Source organism: Corvus hawaiiensis, chromosome Z (assembly GCF_020740725.1).
Source record: "Corvus hawaiiensis isolate bCorHaw1 chromosome Z, bCorHaw1.pri.cur, whole genome shotgun sequence".
In the NCBI taxonomy this organism is placed as follows: domain Eukaryota; kingdom Metazoa; phylum Chordata; class Aves; order Passeriformes; family Corvidae; genus Corvus; species Corvus hawaiiensis.
This window is the reverse complement of record NC_063255.1, coordinates 39,486,337-39,508,724: the sequence shown is the minus strand read 5'-3', so window position 1 is coordinate 39,508,724 and position 22,388 is coordinate 39,486,337. Positions and strand designations below refer to the sequence as shown.

Below are 22,388 nucleotides of genomic sequence, written 5' to 3'. Positions count from 1 at the left end.
ACCTTGTACACAATACATGTGCTACATATGCAGGTACAGGGCAAAAAGGAAACCTATTATAAAGGTTATGTGGGAATTGCTAGAAGTACTTTGGAAATGCAGGTGGGAAACTGAAAAGTGTCCAGCAAGGCAGTCTACCTATAAATTCAGTAGCATTCAGAAGCATAAGTTTCATACAGTGGTGTTTGTTTATGTGAAGGTAATGCTGTGTTTCCTGGGACTGGTGCCTGAGAGGCACAAGTGTCTGTTTGTGAACCAGATTTGTCACCTTATGGTCACAACAGGGAGCTAGTAGCGAGTGACAGCCTTACCAGTGATTTAGCACCCAGACAAAGCATTTCCAGTAGGGTTGATAGCTAATTGTCCCCTCTTGGGCTGAGACTGCTGCCAGCATTAACTGACTGGATATATATCATGGTATCCCGCAGTGGTAGGGAGGAGAAGAGAGATCCAGCAGGCAGGAATTGTGCAGCAAGATTCATTTATTTAATTATTTTACAACTCTTTTATAGACTTTTTTCTTCATAGTCTAACTGGTCAAAGGATCAGCCACCCCTTGGAGTGGTTGGCTAAAATCCTAAAACATCCATTGTCAAAATATTTTTCTACTGTACCATAAACAAGGCTTTGCAAGGTCACAGGTGTTCATAGCCTTATAGAACTCTGCTAATATCTTCCGTGAGAGAGAAAAGTATCTCATGGGAGTGGAAAGAAGCAAGAGAAATTCTTGCTAGCCACACATTTGTATCCACAGATACATATGTCAAATCTCCTTTTGTCAGCAGTGCAAAGATGGTATGTACAGGATACCACTGAAATTGAACAAATGGTGTTTCTACACTTCCAACATAGCAGCAGGAATAAGAAGCCACCTTAGAAATACATCACATCAACAGCATTTGTACCTTTTGCACCACAAAAATATGGGTACTACAGCAAATCCTGAAGTTTCAGATTAGACACAGCCTCTGTGACAGTCTTCTGCTGATGCAAACCTGCAAGTATTATTACTGTACAGTGGGCACATTAAAAATAAATTTTGCATCACTGTTACCTGAAGAGACAGAAATAGCAAATAAAAATACAGTGTGTGGAGATAGCCACCAGATGGTAGCAAACATGTGGTATAGGTGTCTGTCAAATCTTATACTGCATTTCTTGAAAGAGAGAACACTCATGTACATGTTTAAACATGTGATTAACAAGCTGATCTATAAAAATGCTACTGTAATTTTTAAGAACCACTCAAAATTTTTACATCAAAAACCACCATTGAGTTATATCCTTCATGGTTACTTTGCTACTGTTAGCAGAACACATCCTTCATGTTCCTTCTGACAAAGAGGTGAGACAAAATTAAGATGTTTGCAAAATTCAGCAAAATGATTGACATTTGTCTTCAGACAACTGGTTGTTGCATTGCCAAATTTTATCCTCAGTCTAAAGTGAAGAAAACTGCAGTGCTTACTAAACTGCCTGATAGCTTCTGCATAAAGACTGTAGAAGTGAATAATGTACAGTGGAAAACCACTTTTCAGGCTGTTCAAACAACTCTATGCTAACATCATCAATTCACCAAAGCAAGAGTGAGACCCTGGGCTCTAGACTGTTCTAGACAAATATAAAAATTTACCCTTTCTCATAGAAAAATAAATACTGACGTAATCAGAAACAATAGTTCATTACATTTCTGCTGACCCTGATTCACACAGCTACAGGGACTGCATGATACATCTGTGGTCACAATCTCCCTAGACATTAGAACAACACAGATTTAGGAAACAAGGCTTTCCAAAGCTGAGTGTATGTATAAGGGAAAGGGCATCACATCTTCTGGGAGCTTCCTTTGCCCTTTGTTTGTTGGGTGAAGGGCCAAAGCTTACATCTGCAAGGGTTATCACCACCAGCTGAGAACAAACAAAGACACAAGCAAACCAAAGCAAAAAACCAAACCAACAAACAAAAACCAAAACAAACAGGAAAACCCCAACTCAGCCCAAAAAACCAGCACTCCAATCTATGCCATCACTACCACAAAATTACTATTTTGTTTCTAGAACTCTCTGGTTCAAGAATTGAGATGTTGACAGGAAAAAAGATGATAGCTTTTGAAGAGTTCACAATGTCATTGCCACCTCTGCACAATGGATGTTAATGCTACTTTGCTTTCCAAGTGACTCATACCTCTAAAAGACTGACATTTTGTATAAGAACCCTGAGAGATGATTTTGGATCCTTTGCTTTTAAAACATGTGAAAACAACAGTTTGGGGTTCTATGTACATGGATAATTTGGTGCAAATTGGCTGTCTCCAAGTTCTTTTTGGTCCTCATGCTTTTTTGGATCTCTTTTTTGAACCTCTTCTCTTGATACTGTAGAGGCAGGCAGCAGAGCTGTTGTGCAAGTATTCATCCTCCATGACAAGATCCCATCAAAGCCTCTGCATTAAATAATGTTCTGTCTGGATTGCTTTGTTGTTTTCTGAAAGCTGGAAAGGTATAGACTTTATTATGGATAATCCCTTGCCCTTGCTTCTACCACCTGCCTTGTGATGACAGAAATTAACATATATGTGCACCTGTCTTCTTCTCTCACCAGTGACTGCAGTTTTCCTTGAGAAGAGGTACTGTTTAATATTGTGTTCCATCATGTCTTTAGAGGATTAAATTATTTCATGGGGACTAATGATACAGACAGTAACAGTAGTGGAAAGTGTAATGCTAGCAGGGCTAATCCTATTATTGAATTTGTGTAGCAAATGGACAGCAAAAGACTATTTGGAGCAGCAGTGATAAATGCATCACCCATGGCACAGTGATGCAATCCTGCTGCTGTATCTTGGAAGAGGAATCCGTGCAATCTTTGAAACATAACTGTGTATAGGATCTGTTACCTTTTGCCTGTTTATGGCATGCCAAGGCTAATTCCTGAAGTAAATTCACAGTCCTCTGCACAGCCATGGTCTGCCTTAGGTCCAGCAATAAACAAGCACCTTTCATGAGCTAGCAGCTCTGCAGCACAGAAAAACACAGCTGGCCCAAAATAGACTAGAGCTGCATTAGATCTGCATGTCACCCACTGCACTACCCTGAATAGCTCTTTGTGGATACCACTTTTAGAAGTGCAGTCAGACTTGGCTCTGGTACAACATCCAAAGGCCTTTATAGACTTGGAGGCTCTAAAAATAACGTGTTTGAAATAATATACTTCAACTAAGAATGTGACAACCCACTGGAGCATAGCTTAGTACAGACCGTTTCTTCTGCCGCCTGAGGAGCAGAAAGCAGGAACTAATTGCCTTGATTGTTTCTCTTCCCTAATTGTGTGAATTTGATTTTTAAGACCCTGGTATTAGCTGCCTGTACAAGCAATTACAGACCTGCAAACCATTTCCCAAGCTGTTGCTGCCAACAGAATTGTGCCTGTTCCAGTATACTCCAGGACATAGGGAGAGCACAAACAGGTTCTCACTTTTTTTTCCCCAGTGGCTGCTCAGCAGTACTCCAAGCCTGCAGTCTTACTGCTGAGCATGATCTGTGTGCCCCTCATGCTGCTAATATTACACTGCCATCTCAGAAAGAAGGAAATATTCAAAATCTTCCCTTATAGGCCAACCACCTTGTCAGGAAAAAAAATCTCCGAAACTTTAAAGAAAAGAGAGATTTCCCAGCTACACCTGTAACACTTTCCTATGTCTGCTTTCTGAGAGATTGCCATTTCAGGTGGAAAAGAGAATCCGGACTGTCTTGAGGTGTCTCCATGCAAATGTCCCCTCTAGGTACGCAAGGCAACCCCACAAAGCAATTTGAAGCACAGCCTAGCAGTTGTGCTTTTGTAAACCTCAGTGTATCTGCGGTGGTTTATGCCACACCTCCAACTCTTGACTTTTGCGTCATGCTTTTACTCAACAGGCTGCACCCTCTGAGTCTGTTCTCTGCAGTGCCTTGGGAAACTACAGTCAAGGTCTTACACCTGCTTTACATAGAATTTACAACTGTGAATTCTGACAGTCATTCAGATGTAGTTCTGTTCATGCTGCTTTGGCAATGCACAGGGACTTAACAATCAAGAACGCAAGAGAAGGAGAATTTATATTTGCTTTGGAACTATGCATTATTTACAGGGCACAAAAAAGGAGACTAAAGCTCTTGAATGTTATTTCCAGCTGTGTTACTTCATCTGTGTGACCTCAGGAGAGCAGTGTCTATATTTAAGCTTCCAGGCATGTATTTGTTCCTTACAATGGCTTTAATCTTTATAAGCAGCTAGCTGTCCAGTGCATGTATGTGCACCATGCACATAACAAAACAGAAACATCAAGCTACATCACAGAAAAAGACCCAACCCCATCTACGAGCTAAAACTAACAGGACAGGAATATTGACTTGCACAGTGGGAAAACAACGACAGCAACAACACGATATTACCTTGTAAAAGTCTTTGAAACTTTCTCTTTCTCTGCCCTTTTTATGAACACAGCTAGAGTCACCAAGTGTCTGTTTTTGAGAGCTTGGGGACAGCCAGTGAACCCACCACTCAGATTTCTAAATCCATTCATGAATGTACTGTCAGGGAACACTGTCAGGCTTTGCCACAGCCAAGCCGTGCCTTAGAACCAGACACACAAACTAACAAAAAGTAGAAATATGTTATATGTTAGGACAAATTGTTGAGTACTGTAACTTGATAGACATTGTAGCAAATCTGTACTAGGCGAATAATTACTCCACCACATAACAAAATCACAGGATCTTTTAAGACGGAAAAGACGTCTGAGATTGTTGAGCCCAACCTTTGACTGATCAACATCTTGTCAACTAGACCATGGCACTAAGTTCTGTGTCCAGTCATTTCTCGTACACCTCCAGAGATGGTGGCTCCACCACCTCCCTAGGCAGTCCATTCCAATGTTTAACAATCTCATTCATGAAGAAATTCCTCCTGATGTCCAGCCTGAACCTCACTCAGTGCAGCTTGAGGCTATTTCCTCATGTCCTGTCACTTGCTGCTTGGGAGAAGAGGCCAATCCCCACTTGGTTACATCCTCCTTTCAGGTGGCTGTAAAAAGTCATAAAGTCACCCCCGAGCCTTCTTTTTTCCGGGCTAAACAACCTCCCTCAGCTGCTCCTCATCCGACTGGTGCTCCAGACCCTTCACAGCTTCATTGCTCTGCTCTGTGCAGAGTGAAACTCAACCTGCATCATACCACTGCTGCACCTTACTCTTAAAACACAATGATAAAGAAAGGTGTCAGCGAGGATTATAAAGTCCTGGTGGGGATGGACCACTTCCTTCCAATGTAAGAAATGTCCCTGATTCTTTGTGTTTCATAAATAATTCGCAAAAGAGCCTGGTTGTCTGTTCACTCCATGGTAATTGCACAGTGAAGCTGTCCTTCAGATGAGAGAAAAAACAGCCCACTGAAACCCAGGCATTCCTTGTAACTCAAGCTGTTACAGTACTGATGTACTAGTTTGAAAACAAACCAGTGGGAGGCACCAAGTCAGAATAACAATTTAATGGAAATTAAAGAAAAGGAAAAAAAAAATGTAAAAGAAAACACTGTCAAACTGACAGAGTCAAGGTACAACCTGACACCCTGTTAGGCAGGGTGGTGGTAGCAGTCTGGTAGAATGGAGGCTGCAGCCCTCTGAAGTGGTGATCCTGTAGTAAAGGGGTCTGCTCTTCCTCAGAAAGTCCAATGGTGGCTGTGTAGCTCCTGTCCTCTGGAAATCCAGTGGGAAGGGTTGTCTCTGGTGTTTAGAGTCCCAGATTATATCCACGATGGGATGCTTGGTTCCTCCCTCTGGGTGGAGCATCTCACAACGGGGTAATGAGTCATGAGGCCAAGTGTTGATTAGGCTCATTAACAGAAGATAGTCCAGAGGGAGTTATCTCTGAGTCAGGCGGCAGGACAATGATGGGCCATTAACAGAAAGATAGTCTGGGGGGAGGAGGCAAGGAAACACTGCCCCACCTGGTTTCAACAGCTCATGAGGATGGTGATAGAATACACTGCAACCCAGGACAACTGATCACGGAGCAAATAAAACTGGTGTGACCGCATTGTTGGATCAGAGATAGTGGCAGCCATAAGAGGACAGAACCCTTTTTTTTATGGATTCTATTTGTTTCACAGGAATCCACACTTGTAAGTCTGAAATGTCAGAAAGCTAAAGAAAACTTGACTAGAGGTATTTGGGGGAGGAGAGGGAAGAGAGGAAAGAGAGGGAGGGGGTTTAAGATATAATTTTTAATCATCTTGCTGTGTAGCAGAATTGAGACTCACATTAGACAGCAAGGTTTCCCCTGCAGTGGACAGGCAGAGTGCACTGAGCCAGCTCCAGCACCCTGTATGAAATAAAGCACTTCAGAATTAAACATTGTACATCACAACCATCACTGAAAGGTAAAGTCTCAGATCTTCTAACAAAGGTAGCTACAGGTGAGGGGTAATAGCTCCAATTGTTCCTCAGTAAGTGTAGTAGATACTGAAAAATTGAAAAAATAGACTATGTATCTCCTACAAAACTTTTAGTTACTCAGCTTCAGCAAAGATGTTAGAATAATTTGTATTAAATTGTTTACTGTAAGAACTACTACATCAATGAAATAAATTCATATAAAACACAGGTTAGAGTGCATTCCCAATTCCCTTTTTTTCCCTCCAGGAACTTCTCCAAAGGCTCTTGAACAACTTTATTTGGTTTAGCCTGTCTGTGAATTTCAAACATAATTAATAAAGACATCTTAAGCTGATCTCCTGGAAGTGACACAGTCTCTGTTTTATACTAGGAAATCTTTCCTACAAATTACATACTGTGATCAAGTATTACAATGCTACCACTGAAATACAAGCACTGGTTTTCTTTCGTGTTATAAGCACTTACTCAAAGATCTACACAAGCCTTAATTTGTGTTACATATTTCTTTCCCACAGTATGAACTCATCTAAAGAGAGGTAAGATTCATGTTTTGAGTGTGGCTTTATGTACAGAAGGAATCCGAGGTTTTTTGCTTTATGATTCTTTAGATCACTTTGCAAGGGAAGGACTCTCCAGCGTTACACCAGTATCAGGGAGAGACAGGAGTCTGCAGGAGCTAAGGCACAGCCTTGCCTTTGGGCAGCAATAAAACACCTCCTTCTAAATATTTTCTACAGCAAATGTATATAATTCTCTTGCAGCTAGAACTCTTTTGTACATTTTTTTTTGGAAGAAGCTCCTTCTCATGCCTGGGGAGTGCACATGTCTGGGAAATCAAGCTACATGTCCTTTCAAACTATCTCTAAATCAGGAACAGCTATTATCAGAAAATGGCCAGAATACTCACTGAATAGTTATCTTTCCTAGGTCGGAAGGGACCCATTTCACACTTTATGGTCCTGATCAAAAAGTTCACCGAAGTCTGGGGCCTTTCATTAACTTTGAGGGGTTTCAGCTCTGATCATTAAAATGAAAAAGAAAAAAAAAACAAAACCAAAAAACCAACAAAGCAATACTTCATCACCTAGCTGCCAGTCTCTGTGTGGGGGTACAGTTAAAATTGAACAAAGTAGAAACCCACTGAGGTTTTCACTCTGCTTTGTATCACACCGCTTATGCATCTGAGAAAAACACTTTATACCTTTAGAGTATTTCTCTGAAGTACACAGCTCTCGCTCATTGGGATTTCTGAGGGAACAGCTAGTGGTGGCAACTAAGGCAGCTCCGCATTCTTTTCTCCATAAACACCATCCCGTGCAGCAGGACCACACCCATGCTTGCTGAAGTAACTGTTTTCATCACTCTGCTGAACAGTCATATATGTGTCCAAGGAATAATTTATTTGCATGGTGTAGAGAGACGAAGAGCACAGTTACCAGGAAGCTCCCAGCAATGGATCAACCTCCCAGCTGGCTGTAGTTGTTTCCAGGTACCTAGCAAGGAGAGAATCTCTGCTGAGGCAACACCATTGTACAAACTGATTAGCTGAGGTAACCAGGCCAACCAAAGGTGTTGCTAATACTTGGAGACACATTGTGGACCAGGCAGAAAGATCTCCTTTGTCATTGGGACTGAGGGAATTCTGTCATAAAACAGGAAAGTCTGATGGGTTAAAGGAGAATTGAAGAGAAAGGAGGAATACAACTGGGATATCTATTCCTGAATAAAAGAAAAGGGCTGTTCCTGGGCATTGGACACAAGGACTCCTTCATGACCAGTAAGAGTAGACTGACAGGAAAAGTGATCGAAAATATATTAAGGTGTTGCCTGGAAAGAGGGTAGAAGACAGTGGATAAATACATAGAGAGAGATGAATATACAAAAACAAGAAGAGAGAGAAATGAAAGGATGAGAGAGAAGGAAGGACAGACTTCAGTTCCTTAGCCTGGGCAGGGGACAACCTGGTAAGTTAAGTGGGATGGTTAATGTAGAACATGCCTACTCTCAGGACCACATCTGACCCAGGGATATCTCAGATAGCAGTTAACTGAGCTAGTCTCTCTAGGCTAGGAATTACATTGAACAGAGAAATACAAACTACATTTCATACATACCATGTTCCTGCAGAGACAAAAAAATATAAGCACATTGTTTTTCTGAAGGTTTATGTTTCCCTCCAGCTGCTCCACATCTGAGGAACACTAAAACACTTGTGAGAGTCATATTGTTCTGCTGTGTTGGTACAGCATGAGAAAGTCATGCTCCAAACTCAATTTCCAGCTAGTATTGCAGTCTGAAGAATAATTAAAAATAATAGTAACTTTTTAAATTGCCTACAGCACGTCAACTTTATTTGCTTTCTCTGCTGAACTGCAGTAATTTCCATTCAAATTCATGATGCAGACCAGGATATGAAAGATAAACAGAAAAAATTATTGAATACTCAAAAATCAAAGGGACAACATAGCATGCCTTCTGAGTTGCTCCTTCTAGTATCTTGAAAGGTCTGTAAATAGTTTCTCTCAAAATTTTTTGAAATGCCTCTTTTATCTTCACTGTTCCATTGAAATCTCCTCAGATTGTGGAAGATCACATAGGCATTTCTGACATGGGCAAAAAGATATGTATTATGTTAACGCATACATATAATACAACATTTTCTCTAGAATAAGTGGGAGTACATTGTAACAAGCCAGAACACTGACCTCTGCATGTTGTAATTTAAACTGGTGCTCAGTACCCAACACTTTCAGTGAGATATCTACACTTGACAAATGCCTACATTGTTTGTTGTTGTTATTTCTTAGAAGGAAAAAAACAAGGGAAAAAACAAAGAAGAAAAAAGGAAAAATAGGTCTACTTCTACTCTCACGGGGGTGAATAGAGTGATTTTGACTGATTATAAAGTCATGAGGTAAAATAATTCATATATAATTACTGTTTGGCACTCATCTTGCCAGTCTCAGTCACAAAGCCAGTGGCTAGATGTCAACACTTGACAACTGCACACTCTTAGAAGCGTGGGTTTGCTGGCAGATCCAAGAAGCCAGGTTTGAACTGATGCTGCCTATGTTACATCTGCTATTTGAAGCAAAAAACAGATCTTATTTCAGCTCGTTTCAGTCTGTCCCCATGTTAAAACCTCCTTTGTCATCGAGGTATTGATTTTGTCCCTGTTGGCCTCTGAGGAATGTCTAGGCAGAGACAGTGTAAGAACCAATTGAAACCAGCTGCCTGAACAGTTGTCAGCTCCTTGAGGGAGCTGACATGCAAGCATGTAAGGAGTGTATGCTATGGCAGTCTTCAGGTGATGACTCACCTACCCAAAAGTATTGCAACAGTGGAAAATATACAGCCTCTGACAAATCATTTCTTGAAGATTTGATGCTATATGTGAGATGCCAAGAGTTAAAGCAATTGGTTTAGTTTTTCCCAAGCTATGCAGAAAGGCCACTCAGAGCCATGGGGTTTTGCTTAGATGTGCATGCACACACGCACACACACACACACAGGGTAATAGATGAAAAATGCATATGTAACCCTAAAGTACTTTGTAGTAATGAAGGTGGGGAGGAGGGAAGAAATATGGGAAGTATTGCTTTGGCACAGATTCTCCCTTTGTTTTTCAATTGGGACTAAAGATGCGCTGGTATGGTAATCTCTCTGCACAGAGTGGCCACAGCATATCCAAGCCATTAGCTATAGCAGATTCATAAGAACAGTCTCTTAATACATTTCAGAGCAGGTGTACTATGTTGTTAATTTGAGAGGAGAAAACTGTATACGTGAATCCAGATCCCACCAAAATCCAAGACAAGTTTTCCACTGAATTCAATGTTAGGAGCAACTAACAAGCTTGTAAGAATCGACTACTTCTATGCACATGGACCTGAAAGTGCTCCCAAATGCCTGTAGGACTTATATATGTTTTTAATATTTCTTGTCATGATTTTGTAGAAAAAATCGTGTTTTGTGTAATAAATGCAGCAGATTGTTTGCCCACTTCTCCTTTGAAAACTATCCTTTTTCATATCCCAGATAGTCATGCTTCTATTACTTACAAATTATTTCAGAGACTAATGTCTGAATTCCTATATCCACAAGTTGGCACATGGAATTCAGACTTTTCCTTCTTTTAATTTTTGTTCTGTGGTTTCTGAATAATCCCATTTGTAGTACTTTGAGAGATCCATAAATAGTTATCAGTACTGACTGCTCAGCATCAGAATTGTGTAATGTAGACATGGAGGAAGTCTTGAATGTTGACTGGAGTCTTTTCTCTTTCCTAAAGTGTTGTATTTTGCATAACATTTCTTTCCCCTCTCTCCCCCTGAAATACTTGTATCAAAGAAACTGGCAATAACACATAAGGAAGTATAAGTTTTTGCAATGGCTTGCAGACCAACTTCCCTGTGCCCTCCAGCAACAGGTATTTTTTACTTTGAATTAGAGAATTGTTTGACATCTTCAGATATGAAACTGTGTGGGATTCTCATTCCTGTTCTTGTTGATTTAGCATTTTGCTTTTCAGCATCTATTTGTGAACAATTGGTAATAATAGGCTCATTAGAAAGCAAGCTGTGTTTGTTACATGCTGTAGCATCCCAATTGTTAGATCTTATTGCTAACTGTACAGTACAGAAGAGAGATGTGTGCTTGCTCCAGAAAACATGGGTACCTTGCTGCTAATTTTTAGTGTTTGTGAGGTATGACAACAATTTTTGAAAAGCATACTGTAAAATCTTCACATTGATGGTGCAGGACCGTAAAAATATATTACATGGATAACTCTGAATTTTTCTGTTGTTGTTGCTTAAACTTTTTGAAGACTACAAATTTTGATAAAAATTGCAGTTCGGTAGCAACTGATCGTCATACAATGCAAACAAATTACATTTGGAACAAAAAAATCTTGCAAACTAAACACAGTATAAAAAATAATCACAGGCTGGGTATGAAGCTAAAAGCATGATCACACAAGAGACAAAGAACCATGTTCCGAAACAGGCCACAGTAATGATGAGTACATTTCCTTTGAACTGATACGTAGTATTATGCATATCTTTTATAATGTTTATAACAGAGTGCAGATGTCAACTGGTCTGTGAAAAAAAATCTCTAATTTTCTGCATTATGCCTTAATAGAATTGTACAAAAGTAGTTTAAAAATGTAATTTTTCTGGAATACTGTTATGGTACATATATAAAACAGATCACTAAGAGGAAGAAGGTGAACTTAAGGAAGCTGTTAATAGTGTGTATATCCCTTAGTTTATGTCCAGAATCCAGTGCCAGCCAAATGCCATCCTATCTCTTACTAGGAAGTTGTGAAGATGAGGAGGAATGTTGAAAAAACCCAACGCTTCAAAAGCTAAAGCTGGTCAGAAAGCTCCTCTGCTTCTCTTTCCATCAGGATCTTGGAAATGATTTGGCCATTTGGATTTCTGTGATCATTTGCCAGGTGTCAGGGACAGATACAAAGCACAGAACAGAATGCAAGAAAGACAAGCAGCAGAGCTGAACAATGCTTTTCACCACTATAGGCAAAAGTGCCCTGGTATTTAGGAAATCCAGTAGGAAACTTGGAACATGAGCATGAGGAAAGAGGAGATCTGCCTTTTGAAACGTGTGGACTGGAAACTTGCTGCCACCCAGTGTCAGCAGGTATCTGCTCCCACGAACTAGCCCTTGGAGTTGAGTCTGTGTGGGGTTGGACCCTGTCCCTAGACAGACACGGTCTGGGACCGCTGGGTTCTTGTGTGAGGAGCTTGGGGCGCACTGCTGCCCGCTAAGGCATGCACAGACTGAGGCACAGCCCACTGAAAGGGAGCATAAAACGTGAGGGTGAAGACCCTGCTAAAATGGAGTGGTTAATCTTCCCTTGCTGTACTTCTCTTTAAGAAAAATGCCAGATATCGCATACAAAAATTGCTGTTCAAATGCTGTTCAAGCCCAAATGCATGTGGAATTGCCCTAAGTACATTTTCCTCACCATGTTGAAGCAGGATATCTCTTAGGTGTTAAAAGCAGCAGTAAAGTGCACGGCAGCCCAAAATGCTCACTGTTTGGCAGATCACTTTACAGACACAAAGCTGTATTGGTCACGAGAAAAAGTAATTTCCAAGTATTCTTTTATTTTAAATTTAAGTACTCTTTTGAGGGTTCTTTTGAGCTGAAGACAGAGATGCACACTCTGCCACATCTACAACTACGAAATTCTTCTGTAAGAAGAAACTGCAAAATTCTAGCATCATAAAAAATTTGTGTCATGAACAGTCAGGCAGCCAGTAGTATAATAATGGTATAGCTGGTATAGTGAAGGTGCTGATTTAAATAAACAGGGAGAATAATAACTACAGTAATTAAAAAAAAATCAAAACAACAAAAAAATCAACAAAATCAATGGAAGCAACCTTCAGCATATAGAAATTAAGTTAAAAAAAAAAAAAGTTTCTTTTGCATGAAAAATTCAGTTTCTGAATCTTAATTTTTTATTTTGTAGTTCCTATTTATTTTGTCCCATCACCTGTTGTCCAGTTGACTTGCATATTGAGCTATTCAATGTTTTCCTAAATAAAATCTTCTTCCTGAGCCATCCAAAAAGAGCTATAAAACTGGGTGGAACAGGGATACTGACCTGGTTGAGCAAGCATTTTTGTCAACTTCTGTAAGATCTCCAACAGAAAGCCTTTCCAGGCTCCTGACTGTATGAAAGATTTGTCTCTCTCTCTCTAACATCATGAATATGCAATTGTATCAACGACCTCTTACATTTTTCTAGAATTCATTACTTCGTCTTCTATTGTTCAGAATCTTCACCTAACAGGAAAAGGAATCTTTATAGAGGTGTACAGACTGTATCTAAGAGAAAACCCCAAACGTGTCATGGACATAGTATACCATAGGGCATTAATGCCATGATAAAGCACTGAAGTGGAATGGTGAAGAATTCCCTTTGACTCATCCTGGAAATGCCTAACCAGTTTAAAAAAACAGATTTTAAATCAGCAGTTACTTTGATCAAAATCATTATCCTGCATTGAAACATACCACAATGATTTTTGGTATGTAAAAGCCTTCAAAATATATTTATCTTGTCTCCTAGAATTTTTACCCTGAGAATAGTGTGTCATGAATTTTAACAGAAGGCTATGCATTAACAGCACAGTCCTCCAGTATGTGTAAATATCTTATGTACACAGTTTACTATTTTTTTTTTTTTGCCATGTTTCTATGCCATTTCAATGCTGTTAATATCTGGAAATATTTAATATTTTGGGGAAATATTAAGTCAGGTAACAACAGCATTGTTACTACTTTGTAATCCCAGCACACAAACCTGTTCTCTTCCCCAGTGCTTTTTTATTACTTTAAAAAATCATTCAAGATAGGAATATTTCATGGTTACCAACAGGCTATATTTATTATTATAATTGAGGACTCTACATATATTGTTGCACAAAATTATACTGGACCAGTCAACAAAACTATACAGCTTGTATGCAACTGTAAATAGCACTTTAGCAGAAGTTTAACACATTGTGCATTAGTTATCTTAGTAAGGTGACAACTTAAGATGATTACTTCATGGGGGTACAAAAGTGCAAACTTTCATTCAAGGCATACACACAAAACACACAAAAATGATTGCTGTACATGCCACAGGTCTAAAATAAATTTCATACCAATCCCCTCCACTGCAAAACAAGTTAAACGAGTAAGCACCAGCACTCTTAGCAACCACCAGTGTTACCACATTCAAAGTCTTCTCTCTAGCAAGAAGCAGAGAAATGCAATCTGAAGAAATGCCCTTAGCTTGGAGTTTTAGATGTAATGCAACTATGTCACATGAACTCCATGTTTTTGTTTGGCAAGCCTGAAAAGTGTTATATCACTATAGAAGCACTTCACCAGTGTATTACCACTAATTCCTGAATCACTATGTAAAGTAACTGTGTGCAACAGCTGACTGTTGAAGGAAATAGTGTCTTTACATCAAAAGGTGACATACAACCAAAATTCAAGTATTTACTGTTAGACTGTAAGTAATTCTGACCTTCTGTTCCTGTGCACTACATAAAGCAGATGAAGCCTAATTTTGTTTTTTCATTTTTGTTCTTCCATCTGCTCTGGCAAAAGGTGCAGAGGGAAGAACCAAAATGTAGGTGCAATCCGGCACCTCCAGCAGTTGGTGACAGGCATGTGGGTACAACTGTCCGCCTCAAGATGACCTCTGGATTTTCAACGAGCAGACCTAATGCTCTTAGATCACTTCCATCTCAACACCTGCAAGATTCCTTGTGTCCCCTACTTTTTATTTGCACCATTTTCACCAGCTGTTCAAATTTGTTGCTCAGGCAGATATCTTATTTTCTGCACAAGTGAGCACCTGAGCTGCACCATGTAATCTCCAGACAATCAGGAGTTAAAAGGGCGGAACAGCTCCTTTCTCATACCAGGTGTTGGGAAGGTCTAGAGAGATATTTATGCTTCTGTCTCAGCACCAGTGAATAACTGCTGAAGACTGTATAAACTCGAAACACACTTGATTACAAAACCAAATTTCTGATTAAGTAAATTCCAAAGAAAAAACGGCCTCTTACAGTATTTTAATTACTGTCTCTGTTAATTTAAAAGTAATATGAAATACTAAGGGCTTTTTTCTAATTAAAAATGCTTTTTCTCCTGTTATCAAGTTAACCTCAAGACAGGAGTTAAACACAAGTGACCATAAACTTTGGTGAAAAAATTCTACTACCTAAAGAGTTATGAAAAAGAGTTCAAACACTTAACAAAATTAGTAGCATGCATGATTACCAAAAAAAAAAAAAAAAGTAATGAGAAATCTGACATTTGTCTCTCAATAGAAGTGTTCATAGATTTTGGTGCAAACAGAGCACATTCTGTGAACATGGGGAATGAGAAAGTGGAGGCAGTTTTACCAACTTTGCAAATTAATTGAGGCAAGAAAAGAAACTGAAATGTGAAAAACAAGGCCTGTGTATCACTTTTTAGCCCTCCAGTGCCAGATACTTCATGTTTTGAAAATGACCAAGGACAGCAGGGACTGTGCCTTCAACAAAGAAAGGAAAATAATTAAAATTAGGCTAGCCCTCTTTGAAGCATTTCTATACCAGTGCTACCATAGTCTACCACTATATTAATACATGAACAACATTTTTATTTCCCTGAATTTAAGGGAAAATAAACCACCAGAAAATGCACTTGTAAAAAGATGAAAGCACTGGAAAACTACAAAATAAGCAAGGACTGTGTGCTTGTATATATAAATCCTTATAAATACTCACACAGAAATGGTTGAGATTTTTTGTTCATTGGTTTGTTTGTTTTCCCCAAATCAAAGCAGAACACAATATATTCTTTCAAATGGGTTTTGAATGGGGAAGTATGAGTAGGATTGACAAAGAAAATGACAGAGGAAGAACAGTGAGATTTTATTTCCTTGGCAAGTGGAAGTACAGTGATGTTACTGCAGCACTTACTGTTCTTACCTTTTAGATCCCAACTCATCACAAATTACAGCGTAACTACATCAGTGGTGGAATTTAACACACAGCTTACATTTTCAAATATTTAAATTTATTTTTCTTAATAGTATCCCCACTTTACGCAGCCTACAAACCTGAAGAAAATGCATTTGCTTCTCAGAGTCATAATAGTAAGTGTTTTGGGCTGCTCAAAGTCAAAGAAGTAGTCCTGAGATTTCAGATGTTAAAGCTTTCTCCACAGCCACACGTTCCTTTGATGTTTGGATTATTGAAGACAAATTCACTGGACAGTTTGTCTTCTACATAGTCCATTTCAGTTCCTAGAAGTGTCAGCTGTGCCTTCTTTTCAATAAACACTCTAACGCCTTGAAAACAAGAGAAAAAGCAGAAATTACATACAGCAAAACCATCATTCACTTTGAAATTCTCTTTTGACCAGTAAAAAAAAAGAGGAAGCTAAATATGAAGACTACCAGTACAACTTGGTTTCCCTGGCCTAATGTGGGGCACTTTCATCACGGTTTTCAATCTGCCTATAGAAGTCTGGCAAAAGTCTGGAACTGTTACTTGGGTGTGCACATGAATGTCTGTAATTTTGAATGGGGACAAAAAAAAATGATGCTGAGGAAAATAAGCTGTAGAACATGGCACCGAATCTCAGCTTCAGTACGCAATTCCCATGCATTACAGACGGTAACCCATTTCATACCTTTCTTAAAGTCTGTGAATCCAACAAGATGCACAGAACTTTGACAACACAGATTTCTTCTCTCAAAATGACCAGGTTTCATCCCCACCACCCGAGAAGCTTGTGCTGCTGCACCAGAAACTCACCATCTTGAACTACTTCTTCATCAGAGTCTCCTTTCGATTTTGTATATTCTAATGTGTAAGAAAGTCCATTGCATCCCCTTGTACGAACACCTACTTTCACACCAACCTAAAAACCAATAAACAGCAAAAAACACCACCACATGCATGACTTCTTTTTTAAAACCTATTCAGAATAGCAAGTTAAAAAGTATGCAGAACAACGAAATGCTGACATTTATTTTTCTCCACTGCCTAAATGCAAAAGTGAATTACTTTAACAGATTAAGAGATAACTTTTTCTTTTTTCTTTTATAAATTTGACTGCCACGGTAAAAAAAAACATCTGGTGCTTGCTGCTGCAGATCACGCCCTACAGTATGTTACAGTTTTGAAGTAATGAACCATTCGGACTCTTGTAGGAACCTGGTCTCAAAAAGGTCAAATTTCAAAGACAGATACTTTTGTGACTTCAAACTACAGTTTACTCAGATGCTAATTCAGGTACTATGACAAGATTATAGACAGTAACATAATTATGAAGCTGTGAGGCCAAAACAAGGGCAGTTACTGGATTAGAACTGTTGTAATGACACCATCAGAAAACTTACTTTAAACCAAAGTTCTGAAAAACATACTTTGATTTTTCACTACCTTTATTGCCAGTCTCACTCAAAAAGCAAACCCCTCCCTAAATCAAATACGTCTGTATGTGTACTGTTTTAACTGGCCTTAAAAGCCAACTTAGTCAATGTTTGTAACATTCACAGCGTTCAACAAGTCTGACAAAAGGAGCATCCATGTAAGGAAAAAAACTGAGAAAAAGTTTTAACAAAGTAGAAAACTATTTGTGTGTAACAATCTTTAAGAAGTATCACCTTCCACAAACCAGTGCTTCATAACTAAGAGGCAATTTTATTATCGATGTCCGAATATTGTGATAAAAATGTATCAAAATGCAACAGTTGTCATCAAATGGGATCTCAAGACAAACTGCATCTGACCCTTTAAGGGTAATACATTTCTCTACAGGAACTGCTACAAATAATGGGCTGGAAAATGCAAACACCATCTACAGCCAGGAAATGACTGACTATATCAATTGTAGGCCCAGGGCTTCCTTAGGATGGTTTAAAACATTAGCACAAGTAAGTCTAGTTAGTTGCAGATGTGCAGGAAGAAAAAGAAACAATGGGCTTGTTAATAAAAGAAATGTTCTTCTTGAAATAATACTCACTTGTTAAAAAAAAGCTAATGTTTGCTTTTACAACGGTTATAAAAGAAGCCTCTGTGTGTCTTTCCCCCAGGAAGAAAAGATGACAAACTCATTATTTGGTGAAACACTGATTAGTTAAAAAAACAGACTGCCTGACAAGTTTCCTCAGAATTAGAAGTTCTCCAATGCATATGAATATAACTTTATTACTGCATACTTCACAATGAGAATTCCTACAAGAACTTAAATAATAACGTCTTAATATCAACAGCTGAAGAGCTCTCTCCCTATCAGAAGTCAACACTATGCCATACTAAAGGGTTCCACTAAAATGTATCTCAAAAATACTTGAAGCTTAAAATTTTTCCAGCTTTATTAATCTCAGCAGTAACAGTACAGTGAAATGTCATTACAGTCAGTTGTTTGCTGCATTTCATTTCGTAACAAAACAAAGCTGGATATACATATAAGCTAATGCATTCCCCACCAAAAAAAGATGTCAACATCTCTAACAAACACTTCAGTGCTCATTTCAAACTTCTAAGTTAACCAGAAATGCTTTGCAATCATGAGTTGTGCTAATACCTTTGCACACCCTACACACTTATTATTATATTATACTTACATGGTCAGGTTTATCTTTCAGAAGCTCTTTTATTTTCTGGACAGCAGAAGGGGTCTGAAAGACAGAAGCACACATATAAGTTTTAATATTTTTTTGTTTATTTGCAATGCGTATTTGCATGTATTAAAGTTGAGGCATGTAAGATACACACTGCTGTAAAACAGATGTCTGCTCAACCTAATTGATACAGAAAACACCTCTTCACTCCTCTCCTCACCCACACTGCCAGCAAACAGATACCTCAAGAATTCAATCCTTAATCCTTAACACTGGGGGGTTTGGCTGTTAGAATCAGCATATCAGAACGGTTTGGGTTGGAAGAGAACCTTAAGGATCATCTAGTTCCAACACCCCTGCCATGGCAGGGACAGGTTTGTAAAGGCCTTATCCAAACTGGCCCTGAACACATCCAGAACTTCCCTGGGCAACCCGTTCCAGTGCCTCACCTCCCTCACAGTTAATGAATTTCTTCCTAATACCTGTCTAAATTTCCCCCTTGTTTTATCACTACAGTTCCTGATGAAGAGTCTGTCTCCAGCTTCCCTGTGGGCCCCCTTCAAATACTGGAAGGTTGCCATGAGGCCTCCAAACAACTTCCTCTTCTTCAAGCTGGACAGCCCCACCCTTCTCAGCCTGTGTTTGTAAGGGAGGTGGCTGCAGTCCTCTTATCAACTTTGCGGCCTCCTGTGGACTTGCTCCACATCCTTATGTTGGAGGCCCCAGAGCTGGATGCAGTGTTCCAGGTGCGGTCTCACCAGGGCAGAGCAGAGGGGCAGAATCCCCTCCCTCCCCTGCTGCCCACGCTGCTTTGGATGCAGCCCAGGACACAGCTGGCTTTCTGGGCTGCAAGTGCCCATCACTGGGTCATGTCCAGCCTCTCAGCAACCATCAGACCCAAATCCTTCTTGATAGGGCTGCTCTCAATCCATTCTCCACCTAACCTGTTGGTGTGCCTGGGATTGCCCCAACCCAAGGTGCAGGACCTTGCATTTCACTTTGCTGAACTTCATGATGTTTGTATCAGCCCACCTCTCAAGCCTGTCAAGATCCATGTTGTTTCTTTGAGGTTTTTTCCCCCAAAATAACTACCATAATTCAATCAAGTAGCTCTGTTCTTGTGAAAATTTTTTTACACACACATTGCAGAGAAAAATCAGTTAGATATAGAGGGCTCATGGTCTACTTCTCTCTCCCTGTTAACCTAAAGGGAACCTGTGACTTTACACCAGATAAAATTCACCATTCACGCAGGTCTAGTTGATGCAGAAATGCAAGAACACAACGCAAATGTCAAAATTTCCATTACATGCCTACAAATTTCTAAGACACCAAGAAATGCATTAGTTATGTGAAGTTCTTACTATAAGCCGGCTTAAACACACAAAGCAAACCGCAAGTAGACTTGCAGTAGACAACCCTTTCGAATTACCGCTACCAGTTCTGTTGTTAGAGACCCACTGAACAGGAATTACCTACTCTGACAAACGACTGAACTGTGTGCACTCGATCTGCCCCTGTTCCTCCACGGAACAACTGACTGCACTTTTTTCTGCAGTGATCTCTCTCAGAATCAGAGACTGGAAAAGACCTCTGAGATCATCGAGTCCAACCTATGACCGAACACCATGTTTTCAAGTTTGGCCTCTCCAGTACGGCGCTGGTACAGAATACACGTCCTTTATTATTAACAACAGGATGTAAAGCCTTCTTGGAAACAACCTACGCGTCAGCCTCCGTAGCTAACACATTTCCCTTTTAAAAAAAAATTTAATTAAATACTCTTTTTGAGGGTGTCTATGCCACAAGGCCCCGCGCTCGCAGGGGCCTCACCGGTGCTGCCCCGGAACTCCACGGTTCCGCAGACGGAGCGGCGCAGCGCGGGGCCTCCTCCCAGCGGGACTGGCGAGGAGCAGGAGCTCCCTCCGCCTCTCAACTCGGCAGGGGCAAGCAGACCCCTCTGCAGCCCCGCCGCCGCAGCCGCCCCGCTGGGGTTACCGACGCCGGCCGAGCGGGCACAGCCCGGCGGAGCGGTCCGTCCCCGTCCTCGTCCCCGTGCCCCCCCCGCTGTCGCCAGGGGCCGACTCACTGCCCGGGCCAGAGGGGGCCCGTGGCGCAGCTCCCGCACCCGTGAGGTGCCGCGGGCCCCCGGGTCCCGCTCGCTGCCCATCCGCGGCACTGACCAGCGTAAGGGCGGCACGGGTCGCCTGGATCCTGCGCTTGCTGACGGCGCGCACCGTGGCGCGCACCACGGACGAGGCCATGGCCCGGCGCCCTCGGCCATGGGCAGCGCCACCAGCACGCCGTGACGCCACCGCGCACGGGCCGCGGGCGGGGACGGGCTGCGCCGCCTCCGCCCCCTAGGCCTGGCGCCCGGGCCCGCTGCGGCTGCGGCCCCGGCCCCGCTGAGGGCGGGCGGGGCTCCGCAGGCAGCGGGGCTGCACGCCGAGATAAGCAGCAAAGACGACCAGGACGCCCTGTCCTTCGCGGAGGCCGCGGCAAAACAGCGGCCCAGGTGTCAGGTGGAAAGGAGAGGTTTTTCTGAAATCCTTTAATAATTGATTAGTCTGTCGGCGCCCTTGAAGGGTCAAGTCAACAGGTTACGGAATAACAATGTTTATTGATTTAGAGTGTTAAGGGATTGGAATGGAGCTTAAAGATCGTCTAGTCCCACCGTTTGCCGTGGGCAGGGACACCTCCCACTAGACCAGGTTTGTAAAGGCCTTATTCAAACTGGCCCTGAACACATCCAGAACTTCCCTGGGCAACCCGTTCCAGTGCCCCGCCTCCCTCGCAGTAACGAATTTCTTCTTAATACCTGTCTAAATTTCCCCCTTGTTTTATCACTACAGTTCCTGATGAAGAGTCTGTCTCCAGCTTCCCTGTAGGCCCCCTCCAGATACTGGAAGGTTGCCATGAGATCTCCAGACAACCTTCTCAGCCTGTGTTTGTAAGGGTGGTGGCTGCAGTCCTATCAACTTAGTGCAGAGGAGGCCACACACTCCCGCAGTTCCATGTCCTGGATGCAGTGTTGAGGTCTCACCAGAGCAGAGCAAAGGGACAGAATCCCCTCCCTGGCCCTGCTGCTGTGGATGCAGCCTAGAATTCTGACACGTTAAGGTTCAAGGATTGATGGTGATAGTAGCTGACTGCAAAAACATATTCAAAGCAATATATTAATTCAAAGCAATATACTAAAAAGCTCTAATCCCTAACAAAAGTGAGCTCAAGACAAGAATTTAGCACTCATAGAACACTGTTCTTACCCAATAGTTGTCCCCATGGGACTGAAGAGAGGTTGAGCCTGTCAACTGATTCCAGAAGTTACAATGGAGTCTTTCCTAACTTCTCACCCTTCTGAATTCACTTTTGTACTATTTTCTTATGTTTAAATGGAGCTTGAGTGGCTCTAGTCATACAGCTTGTTCAGTGAAGGGTGGCTGTACATTGGCGGGGGGGATATCTCAGTATACATAATGTGTCAGCCTAAGGAGAGTGATTTCACCACTGTTATAAACATATAGTATTGGCTTCTCGCAAAGTATTAAGGTAGATATTATATAATATTAGAAATGCTTTTTGCTGTGTGGATGTAGTTTTCTCTCGTTTTAGCAAGAATGTTAGTAAGTGTGAGCAAGTAAGATAACCTCCAAGCGAGCAAAGGATGAGGCCCAAGGAGCTGCTAATCAACACTTTGTCCAGGGAACAAAAGGGCCCAAAGGCTGCTCTGCCAGGAGAACGGGCGGCCAGGAGGGTCCGAGAGCCGCTATCACCGCTCTGCCCGGGGGGCAAAGAGGCCCAAAGCT

At 41.2% G+C, this 22,388-nt stretch overlaps 1 protein-coding gene and 1 long non-coding RNA gene across 2 annotated transcripts; one reads left to right on the top strand and one right to left on the bottom strand.

Moving 5' to 3' along the window:
- Positions 1-13,821: 13,821 nt before the first annotated feature.
- On the bottom strand, positions 13,822-20,904 carry ISCA1 (iron-sulfur cluster assembly 1). Its single transcript, XM_048292212.1, has 4 exons — positions 20,766-20,904; positions 18,586-18,639; positions 16,769-16,874; positions 13,822-16,299 (listed from the first exon to the last, which is right to left on the bottom strand). Exons 1-4 carry the CDS (start codon positions 20,844-20,846, stop codon positions 16,151-16,153), a joined length of 390 nt encoding a protein of 129 aa, XP_048148169.1. The 5' UTR covers positions 20,847-20,904; the 3' UTR covers positions 13,822-16,150.
- Positions 20,905-20,941: 37 nt separating this feature from the next.
- LOC125320175 lies at positions 20,942-21,802 on the top strand. Its single transcript, XR_007201038.1, has 2 exons — positions 20,942-21,293; positions 21,435-21,802. It is a non-coding gene; the product is annotated as an uncharacterized LOC125320175 (long non-coding RNA).
- Positions 21,803-22,388: the final 586 nt, after the last annotated feature.